The following is a 20,889-nucleotide window of genomic DNA, read 5'->3' as shown; positions in this document are numbered from 1 at the left end:
CTAATAAGCGGCATTCACCTCTACGGCCAATTTGATAGGTAACTTTAACGTCAGAAACAAACGTTGAAAGTTCCTTTTTGAATATATTAAATTCAGAAGAAATAGTTACCACAATAGGTGGAACTTTCTCCTTTTTTAAAGATTTTATATTTTGTATAGTTTCATTATTAATAACTTCCATTTCACCAGCTTCTTGCTCAGGCAAAATATCAAAAGGATTGTCACTACAGACACTCGATGTGTCAGAAAGAGATGCCTCTCTTTTCCTCCCCGCAGCGATGCGAGGTTTCTTTTTCCGTCCAGCCATTTCAGGTGATACGAAAAAAGTTAAAACAAATGTTAAATTCAAAAGTAGGTAGTCTTGAGAAAGACTGATGGGAAATAACTTTCAGGTAGTCTTTAAAAGACACACTGACAAAACACAAACTTTGAAGCTATAGGCAGTCAAAGACCAGTCCACAAGCAACCGAAAAAACGTCTGATCTGTAGGACAGTTCAAGACGCACTGTATTTGTGTGGTGATGACATTGAAGCTGCACCGTCGATGAACTTTGCTTGAAGCTTTTTTATCTGAGGCCAATTATCGTCTTATGTTTGTGTTCGTTTGGTGACACACCGTCGAGTTTTACCAGCTGTTTGTTTGCTGGTTCACTTAATTAACTTGTAGTTTAATGATCAAATGCAGAGGCCGCAGAATGCCTTGACCGGTGTTGACGGTTGAAAAAGCTTGACCGACCGTAGACTCGCCGTGTGGGCTGCAGAGAATATTCTCGTACAAATCGAGAAATATGCGCTCGCGGTCGCGTGTCTGCTGCAAATCATCAAAGCGAAGGCTCGATTTAATCCTCGAATGTTTCCCATTTCGTGAGCAATCAATATTTGTGAGGTGGTGGTTAATAATAGCTTGAATAACAATTGAAATTAAAATTAATGACGATATCATGCCATTAGTGTCACAGCGTTTTGTTCTAGGATCTGCTGTGCGCTCACTGTTACGCCGGTTAAACCTCTACAGATCAAACAATTTTTGTAATCCTTTCATTTAGTTCTGTCGCGTCCATGGATGGCCATTGACTGGCGGGAGTGTGACAAGTGGTTTAAATGTTGATCGAAACCTCGAAAGCAGCGAACGATTGACTTTGGTTGACAGATTTGCGATTCTGCGTGGGTTGCGATTTTTTGCTCACTTGGCTATTTATCGTAGCACGAGGTTTATGATATGAAACGCTGTTAAGCGATGACAGTCCTTAACTGACTGAATCGTAATTGGGATCGTTTGTGTTTACAACACAGTTTTTGACAGGCAGTTTTCAGAATTTCCCTAAAAAAAATATGAGTGTATGGACTATTGTTATTAGAAACTGACAGCTTGAATGTAGTTATTCAAGGTAAAAAAAGAACATAAAACTCCTGTCGCACGCTCCCTCTCTTCAAAAGCCATGTAACGACAAACGATAGAAACACGCACTCAATAGTCGAATCATGGGTGAGGTCACCCGTCTTCAATTGATATTCAAATTTTTGCGAACGAAAATCTACACAAATTACATCACCATTTCCTTCACCAAGCGAGTAAAACCAATCAGCTGAGACTCGAATCTAATTAATGTAAGCAACGTGGCTCGAAATGCCGGCGAATGGTTATAAGAAGAAAAGCACCGAGTTTTTTGGATAGCGCCTTTTTTATTGCTCTCCAATTTAATCGATGATTTCATTCGACTCGATTACTCAATTTCTCGCGGAGGCACACGATATAATTTGGGTTGCACCTTCGGAAGCGCACCTTTTTCTTCTTCTTTCATGTCAGGGGGAACCACGATTTCGACCCTCGTCGCTCATAGACACGAGCAGCGATTCAATGGCCTTCAGTTGTTCCATATCGATATCGATACGCTTCAGCTGGTCCTGCTTCCAGCGGACCAACATTTGATGCAATGATTCGAGATTACGAATCAATGACATCCGGGAACTTCGGTCCGTTGATCCGCGCGGAGATTGTTGGCTTTTGGGAGACTGTGCTGGTGATATTGGTGTCGGTGGTGCACTTGGCATAGGAGTTGAAGCTGCAGTTGGTATGACCGATCTAGATGGAGCTTCCGGGTAGCTTTCATCCGCCCCGCGCATGTTTGTCACCACGTAGGAATTTTCTAACAGGTCTACTTCCTCCATGGATGATTTGGGTGCTTTCCCGATGCTGGGTGCTCCTCCTCCGGCGCACATTGAAATAACTATTTCATGCAGATATTGAATCAGCAAGCGCATATCCTCCGAGTCTCGGCTGGGACCGCTTCGGTGAGCTTCGATCATTTTAAGCGCCCAAATAACCTGATCCGGAAGTAAACTCTGCACATCCTTTCGCTGGTTGCTAACACTCTTCCAGACTACCGCCAGTGTGTGATCCACCAGCTGATGGTATTCCGGTAATCGGATCGATGCTATCTCACGAAGTTCTTTGCCATCGTCGTTCGGGAGCAACGGACAGTTGAATTGGTACGGTGTTAGATTCCATTGATGTGTATTAGCCGGTGCGACTTCGAAGGATTCGGTACTGGCGTTTGGGTCCATGATTAACGTGAATGTGGAACTTGAATTTGCTTACTTTGAAGGAGCTTAAAACTCTGCGCTAACTGCGATTGGATTTTACTTGCACCGAAATAGGATTTTTGTTGCCCGGTTACAGTGAAATTATTTTTACATGTTGGAAAAACTGCTTCAACATTACCTGAGAACCAGTACCTACTAATAAATTGCGTATTTTTGAAATTTTGAGTGACTTTCTTGAAAATTTATGTTGAGGTATGTTTACTATCTGTTACTACTGACATAAAATTGTTGATTGTTCATCACGAGAGCTCTACATAAACTGATGACTGATATTAATTACAGATGTAACTAATTGTTACTCTTTTCACTGTTTCAAAATATCGATTAACGATTTTTTTTTCTAATTTTCCACCTTTTCAGATAACAAACCGTTCATCAATACCGCCATCCTAGAGCTGGAAAAAAAGCTTTCATCTGCCACTGCCAACATAAGCTGCCAAACGCAACATATATCTAGTTTTCAACAACCTCAGCAAATACTACTGCAACAGCAACAACAATCGCAAACACAACAACAATATCAGCAACGCTTTCAGCCAAATTATCACCTACAACCACAGTCTACTGCCGCTAGTTTTGACCCGCGAAACATCCACCAACAGTCGAAATTATCCCCGCAATACAGCAGCCATCCGGTTTATTCTGCTAGCATTCCCCAACAACAACTGTCTCCATTGGTGCAGCAGCCGGTACCTTCCGGCTCGAATCTTGCCAGCATCCTACAAGTATTCCGTGCGGAGCAGCGCTTCCCGTCCGATCACACACCGAACCGGTTGGACGTATTCACCCGATCGGTTAGTCTCGATCGGATAACCCCACCTCCCACGTCGTCATCTTTCCCACCGGCCAAGCTCACCGTAAACAATTTCCGTAAAATCCAGCGACACCCTCCGGTATCCTATCCGAAAAAACCTCTGATCACTAGACGATCTCCCGGATCACCGCCATCGCCCCGTATCGTGGACTCGAGTTACTCACCCTCCGGGTATCATCCGCACCATCAACCACCGCAACCTCAGCCACCGTTCGCGCCATCGGCGTTCGCCGTTGCCTCCAACGGGCTGCAGCAGGCGCTGCGGAGGCCCCCCAACAAGTCGTCCTTGAAACGGCATGACGCCTTCCTCAAGACTCGCTCCAAAACTATCTCGGACTTCTTCGGTCCCGAATCAACCCCCATCAGCCGTTTGTTAAACATAATATGCCAAGAGAAGGAGGCGGAAAGAGCGTTAGCGAACATGAGCAGTAGCAGCAACGGTAGAACGGGAATCAGTAACAAGTTTACGGCCACCACCGTCCCCAAAGATGCCGTCCTGTCGAAGATTCCGATGGCGGCGACGGCGCACCCGGCCGGTTCCTCTTCGACGAGTTCCTCTTCCGGTTCGTCGTCTGCATCGACGCTTCCATGGCGCTACCAAAGCAGCAGAGCTCGCAAAGAGAATGTGATTCCGACCGCGACGACAACCGCATCCTCGTCGTCGGTGAACTCGGCAAGTAGCAGCAGCAGAAGTAAGGCGATGGTCGAATTGTATGCTTCTAAAGACATCGATCGAATAGCGAAGTACAAGGCTGACCGACGGAAGGCTATCTATTTAAGAAACACTGTCCAAGAAAATGAAAATGAAAGACTGGAACACAAGAAGAGGTAATACATTCTCAATTCAAAATTGTACAAAACACTTTAAATGTTATATTTACTCGAATAGATCATCATCTCGACCGACTGCAAACGCTTCTACATCAAGTGCAATTCATAGTAAATCTCAGACATCAGCAACTATCCCCTCGAAAGCACCATCATCCTCGTCTACAGCTAAAACGACAGCATCCTCAGCATCGCGCAGTACAGCAACGCAAACGAAGCCGCAAACTTCGTCCTCTACCTCCAGTCTCGCAACTACTAGCACTAAACAACTTCCTCAACAGCATAGCACACGGCCGCGAAGTAGTGCTGGAGAGGGCGGAGGTGGATCTCTACCGTTGTCTCCCTTACATCAGCAGCAGCGTAAACCCCGAAACCGTAGCGGTACGCGTTCGACGACGACGACTGCGGCAACCACTGAAACGAAATCTCAGCAACTTCCGCTGCAACAGGCCAAACAACAACAGCAGCAGCAACAACAACAACCGATACGAACCACTAGATCATCCAGACTTCGGGCCGCTGCACTAGGTGAGGTCATTTCGAGTTTGAGCTTCGCTCCCTGTCCCTGCCTGGCAAATTAACATACCTTATTTTTTATAGTTTCTGCTTTTTTTTCTCACCTTTTCGCAATTTGCATCGAAATGATGCGCTATCAAACGCATTTGTTTCGATAGATACTTCAAATCGCTTTTTCCTTTTCCTTCTCTTTTTTTCCTTTTATTTCATGGTGTTGGCTTTGTTTGTGCTTACTAACTCGTTGGTGGCTTGCTTATAGTTTCTGGTGTTGTTTTTTAATGTTTAATTATTTAAAGTATCTATAGTTGAGCTGCCGGGGTTGGTATTTGGTACGAAGCGTGAATCTATAATCATGTCGCCATCGATCGCTGCGAAGCTAGTGGCAATTTTATCGTCTAAATTTGCAGATAAGAAGCGATTAGGTTGATATTTTTTTTTTATTTTTTATAATTTTACTATGTGATAAAATTGTTAGAAAGTTAAACTGGTTGTTACTTCTTAAAAAGTAACGCGTATCTCTACTTTCATAGATGTTGATTTTTGACATGAAACATTTCTCTGTTGATTCGGTTTACCCGAAAGAAAGGCAGTTCGATTCTATTCTAGTATTCGGAAACTATTTGTTACATGCGCTTTTCATAAGTTAGTTTCTAGTCATTGGTAGAATTCAAACTAGCAAATCACTAACGTGTTTCGATGCTTTCTGTCGCTTTTGCTTCTTATGGTTTCCATAGAAATTTTTAAAACTGCATGCTAAACACATTCTCCATCGTTTATTTTTGAAGTTTTTCAAAATATATTTTTTCATTATTCAACTGGTTTGCTGGATCCGGGATTTTGTTGGAAAAACATTCTATTTTATTTCCGTTTTCTATTTTCGTAAAGGGTTTAGGTGAAGGTGAACCGTTCAAGTTAATTACGGTAATCTTTTAAATATTGAGACTGCTTTCCTTTCACAACCTTGATAATGAACGTTTAATCGCATATATAAACAATAATGTTTTAACGGAAATAGTCTGTGGATGAATTACCAATTCATCGCTAACTTTTCACTTGGAAGTTTTTTTTTTCGTAACAAAAAACACTTTTTGAAAAATATTTTCACTGATACTTCAGCAACGCTTTTCTGGATAATTGAGGAAATTATTTTTCGTGAAGTGTGTTTTGTTATGGAAAAAATAACTTTTCAAGTGAAAAGTGAGCGGCGAATGGAACCCACACGGTGAACGGGCACTGTTAGATACAAATGGAAACATGCCGAGGTAAAAAAAACATGAAAAATGGGAAATTAATTTCTTATATTACTTTTGAGTCGTATCACGACTAACATGAAAATCCTGTTATTCTAAATAACATCGAGTTTTAACATCTTGAATATTCCAAACATATCTATGCAATTGATTTTTAAACGCTAAATAAACAAACAAAAAAATTAACATTAAAATCGCTCATTTCAAGATGGCTTGACAAAGTATTTTTTTTAATTCTTTTAGCACCAATATTTAGTGGTTAATTTGTGGTTTCGAAATCCAATTTGTGGTAATTTGTGGTTGACTAATTTCTGAGAAATTTTCAGAAAACTGAGTCAAGCCATCTCTGGAAATGATTTCGCTTCAAATGAATCGGACAACGATGATATATACATCAATCGAAAGCTCTTAATTTGTGGTTCACGAAAATGTAGTTTTTGTAGGCATACTTCATAATAAAATAATTAAAAAACTATCATTTAAATTTTTGAACATTGTTTACTTCTTGTTGTCAACACCGACCGTACGCGGCGCTGGTAGACCATCAAGATGATTTTTTCTCAGAAAGCTTTCTTGTAGCGATGAGTATGGTGAAACTAGAGATACTCAGAGGGAGAGATATGTGGTGAGCAGAACGAACCGTCTAAATTGGAGCCAAACGAACAAGAAAGTTAGCACCACATTGAGAGGTATTGCAGTCAGATACAAAAAAGAACGTGTTTATTTCTATACGATTTTTTGTTCTATTGCCAATGAATGAATTAAGAATGCTGTGAGTGATTTTTACCCGGAGTTCAAAAAACCTTGTGTATAGGTAACAAAATAAGTGAAGGTGTTTAAAATTAAACATAAACATAAAATATATCACCTTAACAGTTTTTGTGAAGCACTTCACTATTCTTAAGGACTTTCACCGTCACCACCGATTATACAAGTCGAATGTTAGTCAACATTGCGCTTTGAGAAAAGATCTGGCCCCTCTGACATATGAAACCCAGTTGCCGAATTAGCGATTTTTTTCGCCGCGAATCTCTTCCTCTGAGTATTTCTAGGTGAAACAGTATGTAAACAGCAGGGATGCTATATGTGCAGATTTGCTGCGAAATGCAAATGTTGATCAATTAGCAGATATTTGTAGTTGACAAGCCTCCGTGTGTTTTACGTGAATTTCCTCAAAATAAGTGAAGTTTTACGTAGACATGCGAGCGTAATTTTCTCGATCTTCGGTCGAATCATTTCCGGAAATGTAGTTTTGCCATTTACCGATTGTTTGAAAAAAAAAAACCTAAATTAATACACCTAGGGGTGTGATCTGGTCTTTCTCATACAAAATCTGTTATATGTTAAAATTTATTAGCACATACGTTTTAACTCTTGGAATAAATTAAAGCCTGATAATAATAAAGAACAATTTTTTGTTTCGATAAATGTAATAATATTTTGGTAACCAACTACGCAACTGTATTCGACTGTTGGGTATTTTAGAAACCCTGAATGATGCCTGAAGGTTGGGAATGGCCCTTAGAACTGTAGGGAACGGTTGAAACGCATGGTAAATGCCCAAAGGTGTGAGTTCTGGCTAGAATTAAAATTCGATATTTTCTCGTCTCAGGAATATGCTACTACAACTACCCCCTGAATAATAAAACAAAAAAGCTTTCAACAGCAGCGACAACTGCATGTCGTATACAGTAAGGTCGCTTTTGACGCGTTTTTTTTACGCGGGTTGCTTTCCTCCATTACTCAAAAAAGGTACAAGATATCGACAACATTTCAATCACGTTTTTCGTTTTAGGCCACGAGTGATCATATATCAGTTTTTAAAAAAAAATCACAATTTTTGGTGTAAATGCTCAAAATTTAAAATATTGAATTTTGGTCTCTAGATTGGCCACTATCATATTCAAACGAGGTTTTAACGTTTTAGGACGGTTTTCTTTGTTATATTTGCAACTCAAAAAAGTCGTTTTTTACGCGGGCCCATACAAAGTTGGAACGCATCCCCCGCGTAAAAAACGACCTTAGTGTATATGAACGACTGTCAATATGTTCTAGATAACCCACTAGCACTAACATCGGCAGGTGCTCATCCAGCGCCGCGTACGGTCGGTGTTGACAACAAGCGGTAAACAATGTTCAAAAATTTAAATAATAGTTTTTTAATAATTTTAATATGAACTATGCCTACAAAAACTACATTTTCGTGAACCACAAATTAAGAGCTTTCGATTGATGTATATATCATCGTTGTCCGATTCATTTGAAGCGAAATCATTTTCAGAGATGGCTTGACTCAGTTTTCTGAAAATTTCTCAGAAATTACTCAACCACAAATTACCACAAATTGGATTTCGAAACCACAAATTAACCACTAAATATTGGTGCTAAGAAAATTAAAAAAAAAAATACTTTGTCAAGCCATCTTGAAATGAGCATTAAAATCCTCAGCCTTAAAAACAATAACATGTTTAGTGTATGGAATATTTTGCAAAATAGCAAGAATTGTCAAAAATAAATTGTGAACATGTCGATTACACTAACTACTGAAATTTACAGAGTTTGTAGAAAAAACTGCCGGAAAACCTAAAACGTATTTAATTAAAATCAGAATCACAGAAAAGTAAGATAATAAATATACAGAAGATGAAACAAAAGTAGGATAAAAGACTCGATATATTGTCATTTTTAACATGTTTTTGATCATAGAACATTGTTAACCCTTTCTACCATGGTTACTCTAGAGCACCACAGGTTTGGATGCAAAAAGCCTTTCGAAATATTCACCAATGCGCTTGAACAATATATTTATACATTTTGAGTAGGATTGGTAAATATTTTGAAAGGTTTTTCTTTTGCATAAAAACTTATGGTGCTCTACAGTAACCATGGTAGAGAGAAGGTTGAAAAACACTAAAATTCATCGCGTATTTAAGCATTTCTAACAAATATACAAACGAAGAAAAAGAATTCAAACTATTTTTCGTCTGCATGGACAAAAAATAGACAAATTGGAAAAAAATGTAATAACAAAAATAAGCGGAGCTTTACAAAAAAAAAGAACAGGAAAATCATGCTGAAATATGCTGAAAAATAATCAAGAACATGAACTTAAAAAAAGCAAAGCCTTGGTGCTTCGCAGCCAACTGTTTTAATGTACAGGACAATTGCGGGGCTAGCCCTGCGATCCTACTGACACCAACAGTCTCTCCCAAGCCAGGACTTGAACCTACGACGACTGGCTTGTCAGGCCAGCATCGTACCACAAGACCAGCTGGAAGGTTGAACATGGACTTAAAGATATAAAAAATGCATGTATGGAAAAAAAATAACAAAAAGGAACGATGCTTGTTTGAAGAAACGAAAAGTCATAAAAAATCGGCATAAAAAAGCAAAAAATGTACAAAAAAAAAATAAATTATAATATCAAAATTCTAATTGTTTAATCTTTAAATTGTTGGAAAATGAGATGATTAATTACAAACAGTAACAAAACGTGGAATAAAAGACAGGTACATTACAAAAATAATAAAATACTCCAAAAATATAAAAATAATAATTTTCCAAGCACATAAAAATGCAGTCCAGTCTGTCTGTATGTCTGTCTGTCTGCCTGATCCATATAGGCTTGGAAGCTACTGCACCGATCGGCGTGAAATTTCGTATATAGGGGTTTTAGAGACCGGGAAAGGTTACTAAGATAGTACGAGACCCCTCCTTATTCTGGATGGGAGGGGTGCCATACAATTGAAACAAATTCCTGAACATCTCGAAAACTAATCAAGTAAAGGATCCAAGTTTGGCATGTAAAGTTTTTAAAGCAAAAAATATTTCAATGGTGGTTCGATACTCCTCCCTCTTCTAGAAGGATGGGCCATACAAATGAAACACAAATTTCTCACAACTCGAAAACCAATCAAGAAAATACAACCAAATTTGGTATATGAATGTTTTTAGGGATGACAAATATGTCCATAGTGGTTCAAGCAAATGCAAATAAATTCGGCATGTTAAGGTTTTTAAAACCACGAAAAATGTTCATGGTGGTTCAACACCCCTCCCTCGTCTGAAAAAGAGGGCTGCCATACAAATGAAGCATATATTTCTTCACAAATTAAGAACTAATCAAGTGAATGGAACCAAATTTGGCATGTAGAGGTTTTTGGGAGTAAAAAAAAATATTTTCGTGGTGGTTCGACACCCCTTCCTCTTTCACAAAGGAAGGACTCTTATACAAATCGAACACAAATTTCTATGATGGTTTGGCACTTCTCCGTACTCTGGAATGGTGGAAGGTCTCCCAAATAATTTGAACAGATATTTCAACCAGTTTTTCCAGAATAACCTAGAATGATCGGAATGATGCAAAGGAGCTAAAAATCGATTCCAGGCGCCGTTTTTTGATTTAAGATGAAAACTTCCGGTTTCTGGAAAACAGACGACTGAATACTACCCCATTTGGATGTTTCTGATACCAGAATGACGCTCAGAGGCCAAACATTGTCTCCAAATGCCATTCTGAAATCCAAGATGGCGACTTCCGGTTTTTGGAAAATAGCCGAGGGTGACCAAAAACCCACCCAACATGGGAATTTCCGGAATCGTAATGATACATTTTTTCACATGATCGTTTCCGCTAACAGAACATTCCTGGCCACGAAATGACCTTTACCGAAACTTCGCTTTCAACTTCAAGGCAGTTCCAAACAGGCTCAAATGCACCGACATCTCTGTGACTTTATTGTGTTAAAACTAAACTTTCCCCTGACCCAGGTCTAACACCTGCAAATCATCAACGGCCGTGTCTTCGTTGGAACTGAATCCCCCGAGATAGCCCAGAACATAGTCCAGAAAACACGACCGCATTCCTCTTCACCACGGGCAGGTGGCGACGTGCAAACACTGTAACCGGAATGTACACTTCACCAAAATCTGCGCGGAATATGCTAAATAATTGAGGTCATCCGTTAATGACCTCCTAACTCTTGCAGACGTCGTCATGAACTCCAACACATTACTGGTTCAAAAAGGCCAGCCATACGTGGGCACATGGAGTTGGCCTGGCAATCCACGAAGGGATCCCTTTCGAAAGACTCCAGATCCAGACCACCTTCCAGGCGACAGTGGTTCGCATGCAGATACCCACAACTGTCACAGTGGTTTCTTTCTACCTTCCGCCTAACTCAGGAGACATCGGTGACCAACTGGAAGCGTTTCACGCGCAGCTGCATCAACCTGCATGGGAATCTTGTCGCGCACATTCCCTTGGTCGGTTTATACAATCGCCCCAAAACTAGTCTAGAGAGTTCTACCCGACATGCACAACAGTTTTTTCCCGAGTGGTCACCATCTGCAATGGCAAGGCGAAAATGGCTCTGCGATCGCGCAGACTGAATGCCATTCGTACGGCTAACCTCAGCTTCAATCCGACTTGGACACCTTCGTAGAGCGAATACCGTTGGCAGCAAAAACAAGCATTCCACCGACAAGCGGAAAGACGGGGCCCAAGGTGGTGCCATGATGATACCCGTAAGTTCAAACCGCTATCAAACTTCGAAGGAAAACTCTGCGAGCCCTGCGGCGGTTTTCTGACAACGAACATACAAAAATTCAAGGCTTTGCATGCGTTCCAGAAAGCTCGAGTAACCGCAAATAAAGTTGTACGAGACGCCATACAGCAATCATGGGAAACCTTCGTGGCCAAAATCTCTCCTACATGCTCGACGACAGAATTGTGGCTTTGCATCAACTCACTGGGTGGCAAGCTCCGTCATAACACCAAAGATATCAGAGGCTCATCTGGTCCAACTGACGACCCTGCAAAAGTTGCTGAAATATTGGCTCATCACTACAACGAAAGATCGGCAACCTCCAGATACCCAGAAGCATTTTCAATAGCAAAGGAAAAAGCTGAGCGCAGTGATTCCAATACCAAAGCCAAATTCAATGGACCGACGGGCGTTCGATCCATTACGCTCATAAGCTTCATATTTGGATATGCCTTTAGTCTTCGAAAAAAAAAAGCTAATAGAAGACCAACTACAGAACTGGTACTTAACAGACAAAGACGAACACTGTTTGATCGCGTTGCTGTATATTTCCAAGGCGTATGACACTACCTGGCCATATGATTCTACGGACGTTGAAGAAATGCCGTGTGTATATGACATACTCTCTAGCTTCCAATCGAACCGTACGTTTTAAGTAGCGGTAACAGAGCAACTGTCACAGATGCATACACTGGAAAACGAAGTCCCACAAGGCTCTGTTCTATCGGTCACTCTATTCCTCGTGGCAATGCAACTAGTCTTTCAAACTGTTTCTAACAGAGTCCAAATTCTTCTCTACGCCGATGAAATCTTGCTGGTTGTGACTGGCTCTAACGGATAGGTCGGAAACGAACCAGTTTAAAATCTTGGGAGTTATCTTAGACCGAACTTTTAGCTTTAGAGCCCACTGTAGGCTAACCGTTGAAAATTGCCCCACAAGTCTACGTATTCTGACTATCGTTGGAGCATCGTGCTTCTGCAAGTAGGATCGGCTCTGGTAATAAGCCCCTGATGGTCAGATTCGCTTCCATAGCCTCCGTCACTCGCTATAATGGCCAAAGCTTGAGTGCTGCCTTTTGAAATGCTCCAAGAAAAAAACTGCGATGCTTCGAACTTCCCAGTGGTCTGCAGAACTGCAGATCTGTGCATCCCCAATATCTGTCGACGGCCTAGGTCACCAGACCATGAATGGAATGCTCCAAAACCGCACATCATATGGGATGTAAAGCAACACGTCGTACATGAAATAATTGAGCGACGTTTCCATGTATATAATCTGCTCTATACCGACGGGTCCAAAGGCGACCGCACAGTTGGATAAGGCTTGTTAGGGGTAGGTAACATAAGATACAAATCGGAAGCGCTACGACGACACTTAAGTCTCGGCGTCGGTGCCAATAGCCATCCTAAAAAACTCTGCTAGCTGCCTATCTGATATCGAATCAGGTAGATCTAGTTCAAAGCATCGAGAGGGCCATGCGAAACAGAAACGTCCAATTCGGCTGGATTCCTAGCCAAACCGGTATCCAAGGAAATGTCATTGCAGATCATCTGGCGGAATAATGGATCGACAGTAAAAATGGAGCAGACCAATGGGTCCAAACACGACTCAGAATCGGGCACACTAGGCTTACCCATGTCTTCAAATAGTTCTCAAGAACAACACAGATGATGGAAACAAAGTTATAACGTTCTTCAAAGAATCCAATTCGTACAGCCGATTGTAATATTACTTACATTATCAGACACGAATGCATATGACTAGTGTAGTAGTGTCTTTAATTTAAAAAAAATATTTTCCAACGGTTAATCGCAGTAAGGTCTTTTTTACGCGGGTTGCTTTCCTCCATGACTTAGAAATGCTACAGCATATCGCGCTCATTTCAATCACGTTTTCCGGTTTTAGGCCATGACTGATCATATATCAGTTTTCAAAAAATTCACAATTCTTGGTGTAAATATAAAATATTGCATTTTGGTCTCTAGATTGACCACTATCATATTCGAACAAGTTTCTAACATTTTAGGACGGTTTTCTCCGTTATATCTGTATCTCAAGAAAGTTCTCCTTTATATCTGTAACTCAAAAAAGTCTTTTTTTACGCGGGCCCATACAAATGTGGAACGCATCCCCCGCGTAAAAAAGACCACCTTAGTGTAATGCAATCACAGCAAAAAATTGAAAAAAAAAACATGAACAAATAAGGGGCCATCCACATACCACGTGGACAGCTTGGAGGGGCGGTAAACAGAAACAGAATACAGGATATTACAAAAACACAAGAATAAAATATTGAAATTTCAAACAAACGAAAAAGCGTAGGAAAATGTAAAAACACAATTTACAAGCGAGTTAAAAACAACGGAAAACTTCTAAGTTAATAAGTTGAGTTGTCGCGAGTTATAAAAAGCTGTCAATTTATCAATTATTTGGTCGTAGAGCTACTGTATGCAGTCACTTTCGTGTAGATATTACGCAATAAAAATATTTTATTTTACCTCGGTATGATCCAACGACGTTACCTGATTTATTTCGAAATAGTGTGGTGGTGGATTTTATTTCTGTACAGGTGATTTATTTTCGGGCTGAGTTTTTCTACAGATCTTTTGTACATACTTTTCCTCTTTCTTTCCATTTCATTGAATCAGTGGAGGAAATCCATTAATTATGATCGTTGTACAGACGTTTATAACTATCGGTACCTTTTCTGCCGACGCTCATTAGCTATTTCCGTGTCACAGTTAATGGATCTTCTCATAGCGAAAAGCCCTAATTGCTCCTTCTAAAGCCACCCCAAACCGAATTGAATAACAAACCATTTTTGTCCAATTTGTCTCTTCTTTCCCGAACGTAAATACAAACTCCGAACCATTCAACAACTCCAACATCAACAACAACAACAAAATGTAATAATAAACCCCCGCACATGCACACACACGTCCTTCAACACACTTCGACCCCACAAAAATATGTTATCCGTGTCGTCTCCTCTATATGTGCACGTGTGCCTGCCCACAGAGAAAGACCGTGCCTCATCAGCCAGCGGCGGTGCGAAAGCTTCATCAGTGCTATTCTCCACCGGTGTAAGTAGTCGAGACACACTGCAAACCTCGACCCTATCGCAGCAGCAGCGCTCGAAAATATCCCCGAACCGAAATAGCAGCGGCGGGAGCTCGAAACTATCGCTGCCTCATTCTGCCAGCGCCGGTAATAGCAGTGGCAGCAACAGTAGTCAAACGTTTAGCACCAGTAGCAGCGGCAGCGCTAGCCATCTGTCGGCTCACATCTCCATCGCAAGCAACAGCTCGACTAATGCCCGCGCTAAAGCGCCAACGGTTAAGCAAGACCTCGCGGCAGCTGTGAAACCACGAATGGTACCGACGATAGCCGTCAGTATGAAGCAGAAGCTGCGAGGAATGACTGAAACTATAAAACGTGATATTAATCGTAACAAAACTAGCACCAGTAACATAAGTAGTAGTAGCAGTATTGGTAAGACGGTGACATCGAACGACAACGGAAATGAACATCAGCCGGCAGACGTTGCCAACGTCCTAAATGGTAATGGTAATAGCATCGCCACGTCCGAAGGTGATACTGAAATTAAAAACATCAACAATAACAACGTCTTCGAGCCGGTAGTGAAAAAGTCCGATAGTGAGGATGCTTTTTTTGAACAGTTACCCCCTGGTGCCGGTGATAACGGTGCCGTTTTGGCTGATGAAAGGACATCACGCGCAAAACTTGGTTCCATCGGAAGCTTGAGCAGTCTGGATTCTCCGACTGTCATGAATTCCCGAATGCGAACTTCCACTATGAAATCAGGCGTTCGAAATCAGTATATGGCGGCTGCTAATACTGCAGCCACAGTGACAAAAGTGACTACTATTGCAGCAACACAGGCACAGGCATCCTTCGCGAAGAACAGTGAGTCGCTAAGTCCGGTACTAAGTGGTGCCGTTGAGCGAGACAAGTCGGACAAGCGCAAGTCGAATCTTAACCGATCCCAGCATGAGGAAGCAACTGATAAACGTAAGTTATTCTTGGATTGCATTTTCTTTTAACACCCAACTACTAAGCGTTTTGTTTCAGTTGCCAGCGCAATGTTTTTTACTTTCGTTTGGATTATCTAACATCATCCTCATGTGTGTTTAGTTTACTGAGCATGATGCTGTTTTTAAGGCTGCATTGTTCTGCTACAAAGATGTCATACAAGTTGATTTGGATCTTAATTTAACACATGTTATCCTGTCTGACAATGCGTTCTAATGATAAAAGCGCTTATTTTGTGGTGTCTCAATGCAATGTTTCATTTGTGACTGAATTTTTTCAATATTTGAACTTCGAAAATTTTTCACAAAACATAATGAACAAGAATCGAATATTGGAAAGCTTGTTTTCCAATATTCGGAGAAATACAATATTTTCTTTTATGCGGTAAAATTTAAACTACAAGGACAATCCTGAGCTCGCTCGCATTTAAAATATTGGCAGTGCTAGTTTTTTTTGTATTTTTGTTTTATTATTTATAAGTTATATTCTGATTTCGTAAATGGAATTCTTATGGTCTTTTTTTTTCATTCAGCTGATGCACATTCACTTCAAGTTTAAAAAATTGTTTGGGCAAATTGGCTTTGCAAAGTGAAACTCCTCTGAGTTCGTTAAACCTTTGTAAGATACTGCTCTTAATCAACTGCTCCATTTTGTTTCTTGCATACTTTAATACAAAAAAAGTCTTGTGCAGCTTTTTTGGCCTTAACAGATCGACAGAGCCCCTAATGTTTTCGATTTATGTTTAGCTTGTTGGACAAATTCTAATATCTTCGAATGTTCTATATTTTCTTAAACCTGTAGGTTTTCTACACTTGTGATACTCTGTGCTGCCTCTGTCATTAACGGCGTCGGTCGTCTAACTCTGATACGGTAGCTATGTTGGGCCTAATATAGTTTGACATTTATTTGTTTTATTTCTCGTAGGTCAGGTTAAACCAGGAGTAATGTACACACTATTTTTTATATCATCTACTTTTATTAAGATGAAGCAGTTTATCAAACTTTTAAAGCGAATATGCCCAGAAATTCCATGAAGTTTATATTATATATTACATTCAATGTACACTATTTTTGAACGACTTTCGAATTGAACATGCAGTTTCACTTCAGAATATTCAAAGACCTTATTCAAGTATTTTTTATTATTTTTATTTCTCCAGATAATCTTTTATCGTAAGAATTCCTTACTGTTCAGCTGTATTATAATAGTCAATACCGAAGATGTTTAGTTTAGCTGTAGTTGATGTTACCTAAACTATTTTTCAAGTCATTAGCATTTGAATTGATTTCCTACCGCGCATTTGTAAAAAATCATTCTTATTTACAACTGTTCATTTTTATCTTCTTCAAACAATAATGAATTTCATTGATTTTAGGGCCCTCATCGATTGAACGACGTCGTCACCACAAATCGGACAGGGCGACGCTTGGCAGCCCCGATCCGCTGAAATCACTCGACACTCGTACCGCTACGCCGCGTGCCAGCAAATCACTGCGGAAGCCGAGCTCTTCGGAGAAATTACCGTCGGTCGAATCTCCAGCAGCTCTATCACCACTGGCAATGACCGGTAGTGCAACACCGCCGCGGCTGTCGTCACCCCTTCGGAAGGGATCTTCCTTGCGCCAATCCCCGAGCAGTTCTCAATTAGCAACTGCCACCACTGCTAGCCCAACAACATCTTCATCCGCCCCATCAAGCCCGGCCAGGTTTTCCTCTCTGCTCAGAAGGGCTAGCAAAACTCCGTCCCCCATCCGCAAGCTGCCACAGCTTCGTCGAAGTCCGCCACATTTGTTACATTCATCCAGTTCGAGTGCCACACTGGCTGTTGAAATTGCCGCTGGCTCGCCTGGCAGTAGCCGCGATCGGTTAGACGTTGTTAGAGTAGATAGTAGAATTTCTGCCAGCACTGGAAGTCAGGAGCAGGACTCGGATACCCTGCCGGATTCGCCGCTGGTGCAACCATATTCTAAATTTAGTCAAATGTTGAAATCACCCACGCTGGAAAAATGTCAGGAGGTGACTATTAGACCGGTTCGATTGCTATTGGAGGAGGAATTACAGGAAGAGCAACAAGAAGTGCCATTGAATGCGAATGAGCCAGAATCATTGGTGCCTTTGGAAGCGGAATTGGTGCTACCAGTGAGCAATAACGAAGAGGAAGAAGCTGGCAATCAACTTCAGGCGGAAGCCGCGGCCAGTGTTGTCGTAATTGAGGACGATGAATCAGGTTTTAGAATAGATCTCGAGGAGGCAGGACCTTCCGGATTGTGTCCAATTGTGATCGACGATGATGACGACGACGATGTGGTAGAAATTGAAGAAATAGCATTAGGGTCCTCACCGAGGCGTGCTAATAAAATATTGTTCGACGATAAATTCAACGATGAGTTTGTCGTCATTGAAAATAGTCCCAAAAGTCATTTTATACAATCGCTTGATGAGACTGACATAATAGTAATTGGAGACAACGACGAAGACTACCCACCTAGGCCGGCTAGCAGTATCAGCACCGGAACAGGCGCAGAATTGTACGAGAAAAAGTTGGTGAAGATGAGCTCGGTAGAACACTTCGAGAGTTTGCATCAACGCAAGAGCTGCTCTCCGTTGCATCGAAAAAAGAGCTTGTCGCCAATTATGAGGGCAAAAAGTATGGAAGAGAATCATCTTTCCTCGTCTGGTTCATCAGCATCCAATCATATCGTGTCGATTTTAAAACGAAAAACGGTAGAATCCAATAGTTCCGCTTCTAGTAATGCGTCGCCAGTCACCTTCTCGCCCAGTGTGGTAGACACGCCCATTAGATCAAACCGTCGCCAAGGCATTCTAAAGAAACGCTGTTCGCTGGACGAAAGCAGATACAGTCGGAGTCATTCTCCGGACGACCGAAGTATTCTTGTCAAACATACACGCCGTAATAGCTTTGAGGATACCGGCATCCAGCACGGAATTCTTAAGCAAAAGAGCTACGAATCAAAGGAGGATGTTTCGTCAGCGGGTGTTGGCAGCGGAAGCACCACTGCCGTCAACTCCGTTGTCTCACATGGTATCCTCAAGAAGAAGACCGATAGCTCCTCAACATCCACACCCAACGAGCAACCAAAGCATGTCTCCATTTCGCAGGCAGTCATTCTCGCCGCAGCAGAAATCTGTCAGGATATGTTGCTTGATCACGAACACGATCACGATATCCGTCCGATTTTGAAATCGGATTCGCAACCTCTGCCAACTCCAAAACCAATTCTCAAGAAAAAGTATTCCTCGGAGTCGGAAGAAATTCGACCGATTCTCAAAACGTCACGGAAAAGTAGCCGCGAGGAGAATTCTGATTCCGAAGAACTGAAGCGATCTATCCTCAAGTCTCAGGACTCCCCGGGCAAGCGTCGCTCCTACGGCGAAAGGTCCGATTCGGGAGACTCTTGTATTTCCAACGTACTGATACGAAGCCGTTCACTAGAACATCCGGAGCCGGTGCCGATGGCACCGGTCGTACCGCAGGTACAGAGCATTGAAAAACCAATCATTTCGGTGGCCGAGCGAATCAAGCACATGGAGAAATTTTTGGCTGGACCTTCGAGCTCCTCTTCCGGTGCGGTACCGAAGAGAAGCAACAGCACCAACACCAATGGGACCGCCAGTTCGCGAAGAGAATCCTATCGTTTCAAGACCCAGCCGGTGACGTCGACGGAGATTGTTGGGTGAGTAGAGTGGGTCCGTTTTTAGTTTTTAAGTGATTTGATACACCAGTTTTTGTTTTGCGCACTAACGAGAGTCTCAATCCCATCTACACGCCCGTACTACGCGCAGATGGGGAAGTTTGCGTTGAGTTGATTTTTTATGGTTTCTTGTTTGCCTAAACAAAGCTGTACACAGTGTGTATACTTTAGAATAGTGGAGTACCGACCGATGTAAACAATACGGAAAGCCATCTATCATCGCGTTGTTATTCCAGTGGGTGGTAATGACTGTCTTACCGTATGATGGTATTGAGCGTAATGTTTGGAATGTTTTATTTTCTAGGTTATGAAGAATACAGGGCTACATCATTTCGGTTTGTAAATTTGAAACGAGGTGCTAGAAATAGAATGGAAAATTGATTTAAAAAGAGATATGTTTCAGCAGAAAAAAATTCTTTCAACACCTTGCTCCAAACGAAACAAAACTCTTGTAACTAACTTAGATATGTTTCACGGTAATCATGATGTTTGAATAATGAAATTTTAGGTTTAGTAGTAGTATTTAGAAGAGAGAGTGGAATTAAAAGAGAAGAAATAAATAAAACCAGAGAGTCGAATAGATAAAGCGAAATACTCTAGAGTTAAAAATATCTCGATGTTAGCCAGCTGTCCTATGTTTGTTTCCTAACATAAAATTAAAACGTGATTCGTCTTAAATAGGCAATAACTGTCGAATGACAAAAAATTCAAAATTTGATACAATTCAATTAAACAGAGACTAGAGACAGAAGAAAGGCTGATATCGAACATCGTCCGTACGAAAATAGGTACAAAAACATTCGTCAAACATTCAGTTCCAGTTTGCTCAGACGCACGTTGACGTTAATTTTTCTAAAGCGAAGGAGTGATCTCTAGTGAATACTGACCGTTTTAGCAGTTTGCAGGTGGCCATTTTATATTTTAATTTACCTCAAGAACCATTCAAGAAAAAATGAATTGGTGCAGGCCTAATACAAGGCAGCAAGATAAAACCAATACGATTGATAAAACCGTTGTATCCAATGGAAACAAACAACAAAAAAAAAAAACAAACAACCAACAATGGTAGACACGAACAATATTAAGCTGACCGTCAAAGGAGTGAATATTCCGGAAAAAGTTAAAATTTATGGCTGTTGTTCAAGGCAAAATTATACATCTGCCCTATTCGTCAATGCTGGAGATATGGTCACAGCACCAAACGTTGCTCTTCCAAGATGCGATGCGAGAACTGTGGGAAGGACATGACTCTGAAAAGTGTAACAAAAATCCTAAACGCTCCAATTGCAAACTTTCACACGGCGCAAAAATAGAGATTGTCCGGAAAGAAGAAGACGAATTCTGCAGGATATGAAGGAAAAACAAATTTCCTATGTAGAAGCCGAACAAACTTACCCTAAACTTATGAACCGCTTTGAAATGCTTGCAAAGTCTTTCCTTCTCCCCCAAACAATGCTCTACCAGCTTACGGGACTGTCACTTGGAGTTCGCGAAGATCTCGTTCTTGAGAAAACCTCACGAACTTTGCGGGTCCAAATGAAACATTCAAAACCACCTCAAAAC

General features: G+C 41.2%; 1 protein-coding gene across 9 annotated transcripts in view; it reads left to right on the top strand.

Annotated features, from left to right (window-relative positions):
• LOC129722765 (supervillin) overlaps positions 1 to 20,889 on the top strand; it is a 433,084-nt gene that overhangs the window by 262,096 nt on the left and 150,099 nt on the right. For 8 of the 9 annotated variants that reach the window (XM_055676480.1, XM_055676481.1, XM_055676479.1 and 5 more), the window contains 4 exons: positions 2,965 to 4,246; positions 4,308 to 4,774; positions 14,578 to 15,591; positions 16,989 to 19,308. In XM_055676480.1, the coding sequence (XP_055532455.1) occupies positions 2,965 to 4,246; positions 4,308 to 4,774; positions 14,578 to 15,591; positions 16,989 to 19,308 (5,083 nt within the window). The remainder of the gene's footprint in view (positions 1 to 2,964; positions 4,247 to 4,307; positions 4,775 to 14,577; positions 15,592 to 16,988; positions 19,309 to 20,889) is intronic. The other variant, XM_055676482.1, reaches the window with a different exon arrangement.

The sequence above is a fragment of the Wyeomyia smithii genome, chromosome 2 (genome assembly GCF_029784165.1).
Source record: "Wyeomyia smithii strain HCP4-BCI-WySm-NY-G18 chromosome 2, ASM2978416v1, whole genome shotgun sequence".
Classification (NCBI taxonomy): domain Eukaryota; kingdom Metazoa; phylum Arthropoda; class Insecta; order Diptera; family Culicidae; genus Wyeomyia; species Wyeomyia smithii.
Note: the sequence above shows the minus strand (reverse complement) of the source record. Positions and strands in the feature narration are given on the sequence as shown.